This window comes from Chamaea fasciata, unplaced genomic scaffold (assembly GCF_029207755.1).
Source record: "Chamaea fasciata isolate MVZ Bird 193981 ecotype frontalis unplaced genomic scaffold, bChaFas1.0.hap1 SCAF_4, whole genome shotgun sequence".
NCBI lineage: Eukaryota > Metazoa > Chordata > Aves > Passeriformes > Sylviidae > Chamaea > Chamaea fasciata.
The window spans coordinates 23,540,498-23,552,638 of record NW_027094089.1 but is presented as its reverse complement, the minus strand read 5'-3'; the positions used below and the strand labels follow the sequence as shown (position 1 = coordinate 23,552,638).

The window sequence follows — 12,141 nt, the reverse complement described above, 5'->3', positions numbered from 1 at the left end:
CACATGGGAGGAAGAGATGAAGGTGTCTGTATGAGACACAGCCAGCCACCAGCAGGACAGGGATGGGGGATGAGTGGCTGCTGAGCATCCTGGCCAGGTTATTACCCAGACAGCCCAGTTGTTCCTGGACCTGCAAGAACCAAACACAGAGCAGACAGAACTTGATATTATCTTAACCATTGGCCATTTTTTAATTAAGCCTTGTTGCTAAAATTCCCATTTTTTCTTTGGAAGCTGTGACTTCCATAACTTGTGGGGTAGCAGAACCTTTCACCCAACATCATCCTTGTCTGGGGAAATAACTTACCCAGAGCAGATATGTATCAGGGCATGAGGGGTGGTGCAGGCACACTTATGGCCCAGACCAGCTTCTCATGGGAATTCCGCATCTATCCATGGCCCAGGAAACTGTTTCAGCCTCACAAGGCCATCAGTCCCTGCCACTCCTGGTTGTAGACCTTGCTGGTTGGGATCCTTGCCCATGGACCAATAAACCAGGCTGGCCTTGGCCTGTCCCCATCCCCAGGAAGGTGCCCAGGGCTGGGGCTGCCTGGCCCTCTGAGTGTGGGGTGGGGAGTGAATGAACCCAGAGGAGGCCACAAAGATGATCAAGTCCTGGAACATCTCTCCTGTGAGGAAAGACTGAGAGAGTTGAGGCTGTTCTGCCTGGAGAAGACTCCTGAGAGACACCTTCCAATACCTAAACGGGGCCCACAAGAGAGCTGGAGAGGGACTTTTTACAAAAGCATGTAGTAATAGAACAAGGTGAAATTACTTCAAGCTGAAAGAGGTTAGATTTAGATTAGCTGTTAGGAAGAAATTCTTTACTGTGAATGTGGTGGAGCACCAGAACAGGTTGCCCAGAGAAACTGGATCCCTCAGGCTGGATAGGACTTTAAGCAACTGGTCTAGTAAAAGATATCCTTGCCCATGGAACAGGGATTGGATTAGAAGATCTTTGAAGTCCCTTCCAACCACCAGAATTTTATGATTTCATTATTGGTATGAGCTACCAGGTAGTGCATGCTGATCTGGGCACCCCTAGGGCAACACAGTCCCTATGGCATGCAGGAAGATGAAGAAGTGCACATTCATGTGGAAATCAAAAACAAGTCAGCAAGTGCAAACTTATAATGATATTTTCTTTACTGGGTGCATAACCAGGTTACCAGGAACTTTCTCCCTCTCATGTTCTCTGCTGCTGAGACCTTGCTAAATAATAGAATCACTCTTCCTCTTTTATTAGATTCTTCTGTGAGTATAGTGTAATTGTGCAGCTGATATAAGAGCCTTAGCTTTTTGTGATGTCTTGCTTTTCAGACAAATCAACTACAAAAAATTATCACACGAGTGATTGTGGGTAACTGGGCACCAAGTGTGAATTTCAGGCCCATGTGTTAAGGTCAATGTGACCCAGGTGTTAAAACCCACTCAAGGAGAAAATAAAGCTGAATATCTGCAGTTTCCTCAGTTCACTAGCTGTTTATGTGTATCCAAAGAAGGCTTTCTGACACAGCACTGTAAAGCAGCCGATCTGTAGCTTCGTATTACCAGTCCCGAGAGAGAGCTGCAATAAACAGTAAAGCAGAAATGAGATCCATTCCTGGAAATCAGCTCAGCTTGAGGCAATTGAAACTTATAGCAGAATCAACCATGACTGGTTGAAGGCACTCAAGTTTTTGTTTTTCTCAGTTTCCACAATGGCTGTTTATGATGCACATCTAATCAGGAAGATCCAGGTTATATTCAGGAGGTGGCATATGTGTCACTGTCAAAGCCTCTTTCCAGAAATGAGTCACTGAACATAGCACCAGCCATTCTGGGGGGTGCAGGACTGAGGAAGGCCCTGACCTCATAGAAGCCTGTCAATGCTTTCCCCATCACAGTTAGATAATATTACAGAAAGGTGGTGATCTTGGTTCACCAGGAAAAAAATCTATTAGAAAAACACATCTTGTCCAAGGACTAAAGGGACAAAGAACCATGACACACACCAGCCAGGCTGCTGGATTCAACAAGCATTCTTCAGAAAGTAAAAGTAAGCTGGCCTTCTATCAGGTTTGGGGAGTACAGAGCTCTGGAGACACTTGTGTCCTTGTCAGAGCTGTAGAATAGAAGATAATGAAGCCACGTGCCCAGTACTTGATTGAAAATGTCTCAATGACCCACAACCCCTCTTTCTCCATCTTGGTCCCTGTAATTGTGACACTGACATGAATTGGCTATTGAAAAGATAAAGTCTTAGTGAGGATTGGACAGAGACCTGCTACCTCTGGGAAATGGATTCTGTGTAACTATCAAATGCCTTGATTTAGGTCCACATTTTCAATGCTAAATTTGATGGCCAGTCCTTGGATTAACAAAAGTCCTATGATTTCTGGTTATAAAGCTTTGTACTGCATGTAATGACCTGCTGATTTCATTTGCAAAGGTTTGAAAGGTAGAAATGAGCCTGGCAAATAAGTACCTCTCAGGAAATCATTTTGGGAGCTACTGTTATTACCAGTTACTGTTATTATCAGTGATCATCCAAGAGGAAAAAAAAAAGTATTTAGCAAATAAATAGCACTTCAGAGTTGGACTTCAGCAATGCCCTAATTTCCTGGAAGTATTTCAGAACAGCTACTTTATAAAGCAGTTGCATTTAAGATTTCATTGCTTGTGTAAGTTCAGGATACTTTTAGAGAGAAGTGGTTTTTGTTCTGTGTTCCCAGAAGCAGCAGAGAAGGGTCACTATAACATTGCAGCCATTTCTGTCCTCTGTCAAGCAGCCTGGTTGTATCTGTGCTGCTAAAATAAAGAGTACCAGGCCATGGGGTCCAGAAAGTGACACATGATTATCCTTCCTGTTGAATTATTTAATGTGATTTTGGTCTGTACTAGCTGATTCTCCCCCAAAACAGCATTTGGGGCCAACTGAACCACTCACATGGGCCAGGGACTGTTTCCAGCAAGACAACTGTTTTTGTGAGGTTTGCTGGCTGGATGTGAACTGACCGACACCCCTTTGCCCCTGGGACTGCAAAATGAGGCCTGTCCAGTTTTATTTACTGTTACTATCACTGGTTATTTGCTCTTTCCCAGGAATTCCTAGACTTGATTTACTTTACCACATCCCCGTATCTGTTATGAAACTCCCTAGCATGCATTAAGGATGGACAACAGTCTATTAGGGACAAACAAGAGTCCAAAGAGTCAGAGCTCAGGGCCAAAGAAATGTTCAAGTTTTGGGAGTATAAATTCAACATAGCATAGTGTTTCAGTCCTCTGGGATGTCTAAAAGGGGCTGGGAAATTTTAAGAAACCAAGATGTCTTCTCAGTATTGGCCAGATCCTCAAGCTATATTCCCGATGTGTCTTCAAGCTCTTTCAAATAAAACCTGCACAGTACAATATGTGATGGCATTAGATGATAATCACCTCATATCCTTGGTTTTGTTTGCTAGGGAATAATTTCTTAATAAATACATGTGAAATCCTGAGTTATTGCATTAGCATCTCTGAACACATGGTTATTCTGTCTGTGAAATCCCCCTGAGAGTTACTATGTCAACATTTGTTGTGCAATGCTTTTATTTGCTGTGTAACAGGGTGAGACCAGCAGTGACTTTTCCCGTAAATGTGAATTTTCTCTTGGCTGACACAGCGTGCAGGGCCCTGCTAAAAACATCAGGGTAGTGGCTGCATTCCCTACTAGCTTGATGGGTGTGCCTGGGGGTTGTGTGCAGGTATGTGTGCACACAGGTGAAAAACCACACATTTACTGGAGGGACTGGAAAGGCTTTAGCACTGCCCCACAACAGTACAGGTCTTAGTGCCTTGGCTTAGTTTTTAGCCTTATATGTCCTATCATTCTAAAATCAGTGAGACCTGAGGAAAACCTTGAGTGCAGCAGCAAAACAGCAAAAGCAGTCAGTCCTTGTTAGTCCTCACAGTTGTGGCTGGCAGTGCTGGCCCCAGCTTTTTATTTGTGCCACCTCTTAACAACCTTAAAGATGGCTGAAGTCTCAAAGAACTGCCTGGTGTTCATGTTAATCCATTCCAATCTCCTCAGCGTTTATTAGCCAGCCAGTGTATTTCCCCAGTGCACCTACAGGTCTCCAGACCAGGCTATCTTGTGTCTAGACAGCTTAAAGGGCAGGAAGAGTTGGTATACATAGCCTAAAACCATGTTTGGGATTCAGAAGGATCCAGTTGTCTCAGAATGAGACTTTATTGATGAGTTTCCGTAAAATCTTGTAGAAGAAACAATGCAGAGAGAGAAAAAGAATAAAAGTCCAATTATTCTGTAGATAATGTCCCTAAATTTTCCCTGTGAGGCACACAATACTTCTTCCTCTTCCTACAACCAGTACTTGAAGAACCAGGAGAAGTTTGATTGCATCGTGGTGGGAGCTTCACATACTGAGAAAGACAATATCCAGCATGTGTTGTAGGAACAATGGCATACAGTGAAATAAAGATGACAATCCTGTTTTCAGGTCTGTATCAACATGTATGTGTCCTGGGAGATGATGTAAATAAACTCACTCTCTCACAAAGCTAGCATTTCTGTCAAGAAATGCTAGCTTTGGCATCTTTTTCTATTTGGAGAGGATTTGCAGCAGCCTTTGCTTCTACATGTGCCTGGACTAATTTCACAAGTAGAATGTTATAACCAGCTTTATGCACATCCTAGTACTTACACAGCTCTCCTCAAGATTTGATAACAGGAGTAACAGTTCCCAAAATAAAAGAACATTGCTTGTGTTCATAGGTTGTTGGGATCAATAATGTCTGTAGTATGAGCAAGTTCAGTTATCAAAACAAATTGTGTAATTATTTAAAAAGTGAATAATACAATCACTTTAAAAGTCTCAGTGTAATTGATGTCAACAGTAAATTATAAAACCACAGCTTTGCTTTACCAAAAGCTACTGATCTAGTAGTGTTAAACTATCACTGTCCAAAAGTACTGCAGGCAGCTGTTTGCCACTGCCTATCTCTTGCTAAAGTTTATTCTGCATATTCACACAATACAGTTCTTAGAGACTGCATAATAAAAATCAATTTAGAGGAGTTCTAAAGTGAGTTGATAGTTTTCTCTTGCATGCTGTGGCATAGAACTCTGCTCACTGGCCCCTGAACACAAGAAGTGAAAACAGCCACTGAAGGAACACATGCAGGAGAGCAGGTCCCAGAGGAATTAGCATGTCTCCTGAGTTAAGCCAGAAGATCCAGTGTGCCAACAGCATTCTTCTGCTGGTCAGAAACAACTCCTTTGTGTTTTGCAGTAAAGAGAGAAAGAAATCAATAGCAGTTTATATTCCTATGCCCCCTGTCATACACAGTAATGGCTCTGCTATTACTTACAGTGGCAGCTCATCACAGTGAGCAATGCGGCAGAGCCACAGTACAGTGGAAATGGAGCTGATCTGTAATAGCATTATGAATGTGGTGATGCAATGGTTTTAGGTGGTAGCAAGACCAGGGCAGGAGGTTATTGAATAAGATTCTATTTGGGCTAGAGAGAGAATGAACTAAGAAGTAATGCAGCAGCTCTCAGACTGAAAGCAATTGGCAAAATCATCAGGTGTAAAGAAATTGTGAGGGCGTTTTGTCAGGTTATGACTGGCAAGCAAAGGGAAACAAGTTAAGCCCTGCAAGAAGAGACTGAAGAGTGGAAATGCACAGGCCAAAGCTGTCTAAAGGAGACATTAAGAGAACATGGAGAAAAGGGACATCTCAATGGTGGGGAAAAATCTATCTTGCAAATGTTATTTTTGACAGCTTTTTCATGTTTTCAAGTTCTGTTCTATCTCAAAACATTTTTCTTTCAATTAATGGTGTTTTGCTTTTGGCAGGCCACTAAACTGCTCATCTGTTCACACCTGGGAGGGTCTTGCCCCAGGCTGCAAATCAAGGAGTGCTTTGGGAATCACAGCATCCTGCTTCACATGTCTCTCATTCCGTAAGGCAAAGGATGCCTATGGGTGTCAGACAACAAGCTCAAGGAGTCATGAGAGCCACATGGGGGAAATACAGTCTCCAGAGAAAAAGAGATTTGCAAAGGATACCTCACTCTACTAGAGCTATTATTAGTTCTTTAACAGCAGGTTGATGGACATAAGTTGCTATCATTCAGTTAGTCTCCAGATATATACTGTTCCCAAATCTTGTCTATGCAGGTGGACTCCCATCTGGCAGGAACTTGGGAAGCTTCTCCCATGTCATTGTATAGGCAGACCCTTATATCACTCTTCAGATGTTAATTTTCTGCTCCCAGATTAGGAAAAAAAATATATCAGAAGAGTTTTATTCCTTCCTAGGTTTCTATTAGCTTTTTGGCTCTTCTTCCAGGAGATATTCCACATCTTATGCTTAACCTGGGGGCATTACTGCTCTATGATAGCCCTGATGTATCCTTTCCACCTTCACTTCTAGGGCATTTCCTTCTTTTTCCAGCTTGTCATTGTTCACAGAGGGAGACTGTCACATGGTTATTTGAGCAGAAGTCTAGTTTTGTGGTCCCATCAATAGTATATGAACCTGTAGTTTATCTTTTAAAAACATGTAATGCAGTATTAGATCTGAGAGGTATGAATTCTTCATTATCTTTCACGAAAATGGGCAGGTGGGAAGAGGAAGATCTCTCCTATGTCTGCCCCGAGGGAACAGTCACAACACAGACCTAATTCCTATTACTCTGATTATCTACACAAAAAATAAATTCCTACAAAACCAGGTTTTAATAGTGCTACTGCTCAGCAGGCCACTTTTTTGCATGGAAGCAACGAAGGCTGAATTTCATCTCACATGCTGATAATATTTACCAAATAGTGTTAACTAGGAGGAATTTTTTCAGCATTCCTGTTTTATAAAAGTCCCTCCATTCTGTTCTTGTACCTACTGCTTTGCATCAGGCAAGCCTTTTTACTGAGCAGTTTGTGATATCTTCCAAGTCACTGGCCTCAGATGATCTTAGCAGTGTGGATAACAAGCTTACCCTACATAGATCTGTTTAGCTTACCTTGATTTGATTTAAATTTAATCTGCCACAGCTGCCCAAAGCTCAGGTCATCTAATATCAAACTCCTTCCAAGTATCCTGATACATGGTCATAGTCCAAATGCATGGTCATTTAATTCAGGTGAAACAAAGGGGTTTACCACTCTCTGCCAGGTAATTTTGCTAAGCTTATTGATTCCATGGAACCATGGTCCCCCTGTTGTTCTCCTCATCTGACATTCATTCATCTGATTTTGCTTTCTTACTGATTAAAAAATGTCCTGCCTTTATTTGTCAGTTTATATCAGTATGGTGGACCACGGGGACTGGAGATGCTTCTGTACTGAAAGGGACAATGTGTGGCCAGCAGACATGCTTACCTAAGGAATGACTGTGTGACTGGACAGACTGTGTGACTGGACAGTGTCATCCCAGACACTGGTCCTACATGGACCTGTTTTTCTTTCAATGAATAGTCATATTCCTTTGAAGAAAACTTCTACCTATTCACCTTACTCTTCCTCTCATGAAGCATTAGACAGTCAGCAGCTGGTTAGTTGGTTAAAAAAACAAACAAAAAAACGCCCATAATATCTATTCTAAAATGCTGTAAGATGTACTCAGGTTTTCAGGAGGGGTGATGGAACTAAAATGCCCCTGATGTGGCAGGGAAGTCACAAGTCAGGCAGGGAAAAGAGTGTGGTATTACAGCAGGAAGGAGAGCAGATCCTTGCTGGACACCTTCAGTCTGGCAGTAGGAGGGAATGTGTCTGTGAGGAGCCCACAGAGAAGGAGATGACTGGGCTGAAAAGTAGGAGGGGAAAAGATGGAGTGGGAAATTAGAAAGTAAAGGAGAGAAAAGGGATTTAGATGGGTCAGTTAAACAGTGAGATGTCACAACTGAATGAAGCATCTGAAGTGCAGCCTTCATTAATATTTTGCCTGCCTTATCTCAGATTAATTTATTTTATGGACATGGAGAGCTCTTCCTGCTGATGTATTGAGATGATTATCTGGCAACTTTATTGCTTTTTGAAACAGGAATTCTCAGTGTTTCTTGAGGCCCTGTGCTGGTTTTCCACATTTCCCTATGTTTGAAGACATGAATCACCAAGAGACTATTATTTCTGTGCTATCTATCAGGAAATTTCCAGGTGACTTTTTTCTTGCCTTGAGCAGATATAGAAGCTATTGCAACCCAGTGGACTCATGGTCCAATCACATGTTGTGCCCAATGCCACAAGAAAAAGGATAGAAATTGTGGAGAGAGAGAGAGAGACTTGAGAGTAATCAAATAAACAAACATCTGGGTGCTCTACAAACTATTACTTATTACGCCAGAGCAAATAATGAAGACAAAATAGCTGACTATATTTATTTGAATTTTATTCTACTTATTTTCATCTGTAGGCTATTCACAAAAATTTATTATTTGTTCAAGAAGAAAAAATAACCAAAATCCACAATCTGATATTATTTTCCAGATAGCATAAAGGTTATAAAGGTCCTTTCAGTTAGTGTGTGGCAACCTTCCCCCCCAACATGGCTAACCCCACAAGAGAGAGTCTCCAAGGAAAGCTACTTCTGTTCTGGCTTACTTTTTATTGCCAGCAACACAGAAAGCAAAGCTTTATCCAGCTGAGGGTAAGGTTTATGCAAGGAAACTACTGGTAGAAACATGGAAAACAAAAGAGATGTTTAATCTTACTATATTACTGATAGTAAGAAATAAAATCTGTTGCTGTAAAAGCTTACATACAAATCATACATGCTGGTAGTACTGCACTTGGTTGAACATCCACTTGCTATCTAGCTCTTTGTCCTTGTTTGCATCCAAGAATAGTCAGAAGGGATGGGACTGCCAGCATGGGTACCTGAATGGACTTGAAATATGTAAGCAAAGATGACACTGTCCAGCTATGCCAGAGAGAATGCTTAGCTCTGTAAGGAGTATAGGAGACTTCTGTTATTCAGGAATAGTCTTTGAAGATTATCCAGTGGTATCTGCAAGGGGACTGCATGCAGAATGTCTTCATTGCTGTAAAAATGTGTTTTCCCTAATAGTTGCCTTTGAGAAAATTTTGCTAAGGCAGAATGCCTCTTTGTAAGGAAACCAGTCTTGGCACAAACATAAATGCATATGACAAATGTAACTGAGTTACCTGTGCTTACAAGTGTAGCTCATAATCATCATCATCGTAATAATAATAATAATAGTAATAATAATAATAATAATAATAATAATAATAATAATAATAATAATGTAAAATGGTGATTTTTCATGAAGTGGTTCTGTGTATGAGAAGCTGCAACATAGATGTATTCTCATTACTTTAATATGGCTTTACTATTAATGCACATTGTTTTGACACTGAAATGCATTGGGCTCAACAACACATTCAGTTCTACACAGACTGCTCAACTCTCAACAAAATAGCATATGGTAGAAAGAAGTTGCTCTTTTAAAAGAGAAGAATCATACCTCTTACGCTGTAAAGCTTAGTCTGTATGCTTTGCTAATCTAAATCTACACAGTGCAAGCATAGGTTTGTGTGGCTTTAAGAAAAACATATTGACAATGTCAGACATGGTAATCCATCACTATAATAGCTACTTGGCAACTGCACTTCAGCAATACTTTTTATTCCGATGGAAATATGAAGTAAATCTGCCAGTGCTAAGGCTGATGCCTAAGCAAGAGCTCTGTTGTGAGCAGTCATGGCAAGTGCATGTCTGTCTAACAAAGACCCTCAGGCCTTGATTCAGAGCTGACCGCATGCTCAGTCTCATCAGCTATGATGGATTTCACAGCAGAGCTTACATTTGGCACAGCAAGGTTCAAAGTATGTCCTGACCAAGAGCTGACGTATTTTGACATATCCTCCAGCAATAATCAAAATAAAGCGTAACATATCTTATTTACTCTGTTTGTCACAGGGCCTTATGCTGACAAGGGTGACAGTCTCCCCCTGGCACCTGAGCAGCCCAACCTCGCACTCGGTCATGGTCCGATGGGCAGCAGAGCCGCTCACCTCAGCACAGACCTGGGCACCACCCTCCTCACACTGCCCGTCTTCATCACAAACACAGACGTTGGATGGCACTAAGCAAAAGCATGGAGGAAAAACAATCAGGATAGCACCGAAGTCACCAAAAAAACAACCAGACTAAAATGTTTCTAGGCAATCTGTAAGACTGAAAGCAGTTTTCTGGAGGGTGCTCAGCTTTCACAAGAAAGACATGAACCTGTTGGAGCAGGATCAGAGGAAACCACAAAAATTATCAGAGGGCTGGAGCACCTTCCCTACACAGACAGGCTGAGACAGTTGGGGTTGTTCAGCCTGGAGAAGAGAAGGTTTTGGGGAGACCTTATAGGACCTTACAGTACCTAAAGGGGGCTTATAAGAAAGATAGGGATGGACATTTTAATAGGTACTGCAGTGCTAGGACAGGAGATAATGGTTTTAATCCAAAGGAGACCTTATTCAGACTAGATATGAAGAAGAAATTTTTTAGGATGAATGAGGCGAAAGACAGGATCAAGTTGCCCAGAGAGATGGTTAATGGCCCATCCCTGGAAACACTCAAGACCAGACTGGACAGGGCTCTGAGCAACCTAGTTTAATTGAAGACATTGTGGGTGATTGCAGGGAGGTTGGACTAGAGGATCCTCACAGGTCCCCTCCAACCCAAAGCTTTCTGTAATTCTGTCATTCTTTCCTTCACCTAATTCCCTAATTCTTTTAGTAACACTAGCTGATATTCAGGCTCAGGAAAAAAAAACTAGAAGGGGAAACAAATTTTGCATTGCTGGAGCTTCCTCTGCATGGAGAGGTTTATAGTGCTCGTGGGAAAAATTTGCTCAAGGTGTCTCAGGTGCTGTACTCAAAGCCTTCTCTGATGTTACTTCTAGAACTGGTCCATGTATTTACTATTCTAGAGCTCAGATAACCTGTAAGATGAGAGATTTGTCTATGGACATTAACAAACTGATCATGTAAATGGTTGAAATTGTATCTACATTTTCATACAGACAGTTTCTTGAAGATCAAAGGATCTACTCCTATAAATAAATATGTGTAGCTGTATCAGTGACATTCAGGTAAGAAAATTCTACCTTACTTATTTTTCATAACTGCATTTTTTTTTTTGGTGTTGTATGCATTTTCTTTTGCCTGTGTTTGTCTTTGCTGAAGTTCCAGATAGTTTTGATTTTGTTGTTGTTATTATTTTTGTCTGTTCAACCCTGCTAGACAAAACAGATGAACTCCTATCTAGTAATCCTTTTTATTTCCAAATTATGACAATAACCATGCCTCTAGCTTGGGCACTTCTAAAACCCTAATTTATTACTTCATCTTCCTATTCCTGGCAACCCTTCATTAAATGCATTGTAGCATAGGACACTCAGAGCAAATAAATCAGGGAATTTGAAAACTTCCACTGCAGTCAGATTACAAAAACCAGGAACTACTTCCCCTGAGGGAAGAGACCTCACCTTTAATCATTATATGAGGAATTGGGGATAGACAGTGAACTACAAACAACAGTAAATGGCTTTCCCAGCTAGCATACAATAAGACTTTTAATTCCTAGCCACAGGATCCTGCTGGTGAGACTGGTAAACTTCACAAGATGATTGGTTACTCCTGTGGGCAGTAAGGATTTCTCCAATTACTGTTTTAAGGAATCTGAACAGGTAGATACAGTGAAAAAGAGTAGGGCAGGGATTTCACCCAAAGGAAGAAGTGGACCAAAAGGATGACTCACTTAACGGGGACTAGGAATAAGCTTTTCCTGTAGATACCATATTTTGTTAAAATATCCTGCAGGGTTCTTTTTTCTATGACTGAAGATTCCTGCCACATTTGGATACCAACATTTGGCTAATGGTTTGAGCCAGCTTAGCAGTGCCTCGTGCTTCTGGCAGGGATGGCAGATGCCATACCAGGACAGACCAACTGCTCAACTGCTAATGTGTAACTGGGGATAAAGATTTCCTTTTGGTCATATGAACAATTTTGTTTACAGTTGTGAAGAATCTCTTACCATCGCATTTTTCCCATGAACGGCACGATCCACATGGTATTTCAGCTGCTGGGGCTACTTTGCAGTTTTCTGCATTAGTCAGAGAGTATTTTCTGCCCATGCACT

At 41.4% G+C, this 12,141-nt stretch overlaps 1 protein-coding gene and 1 long non-coding RNA gene across 2 annotated transcripts in view; one reads left to right on the top strand and one right to left on the bottom strand.

The window, feature by feature from the left end:
• Positions 1-8,356: 8,356 nt before the first annotated feature.
• The window catches only part of C7 (complement C7), a 24,170-nt gene continuing 20,385 nt past the window's right edge, over positions 8,357-12,141 (bottom strand). Inside the window, exons 17-18 of the mRNA XM_066181091.1 lie at positions 12,037-12,141; positions 8,357-10,090 (exon numbers count right to left, since the gene is read on the bottom strand). The exon at positions 12,037-12,141 is cut by the window's right edge and continues 80 nt beyond it. Of these exons, the coding sequence (XP_066037188.1) occupies positions 9,903-10,090; positions 12,037-12,141 (293 nt within the window). The 3' untranslated portion in view covers positions 8,357-9,902. The remainder of the gene's footprint in view (positions 10,091-12,036) is intronic.
• LOC136288209 (uncharacterized) overlaps positions 10,946-12,141 on the top strand; it is a 2,571-nt gene continuing 1,375 nt past the window's right edge. Inside the window, exons 1-2 of the long non-coding RNA XR_010720495.1 lie at positions 10,946-11,089; positions 12,019-12,141. The exon at positions 12,019-12,141 is cut by the window's right edge and continues 30 nt beyond it. This is a non-coding gene — a long non-coding RNA (uncharacterized lncRNA). The remainder of the gene's footprint in view (positions 11,090-12,018) is intronic.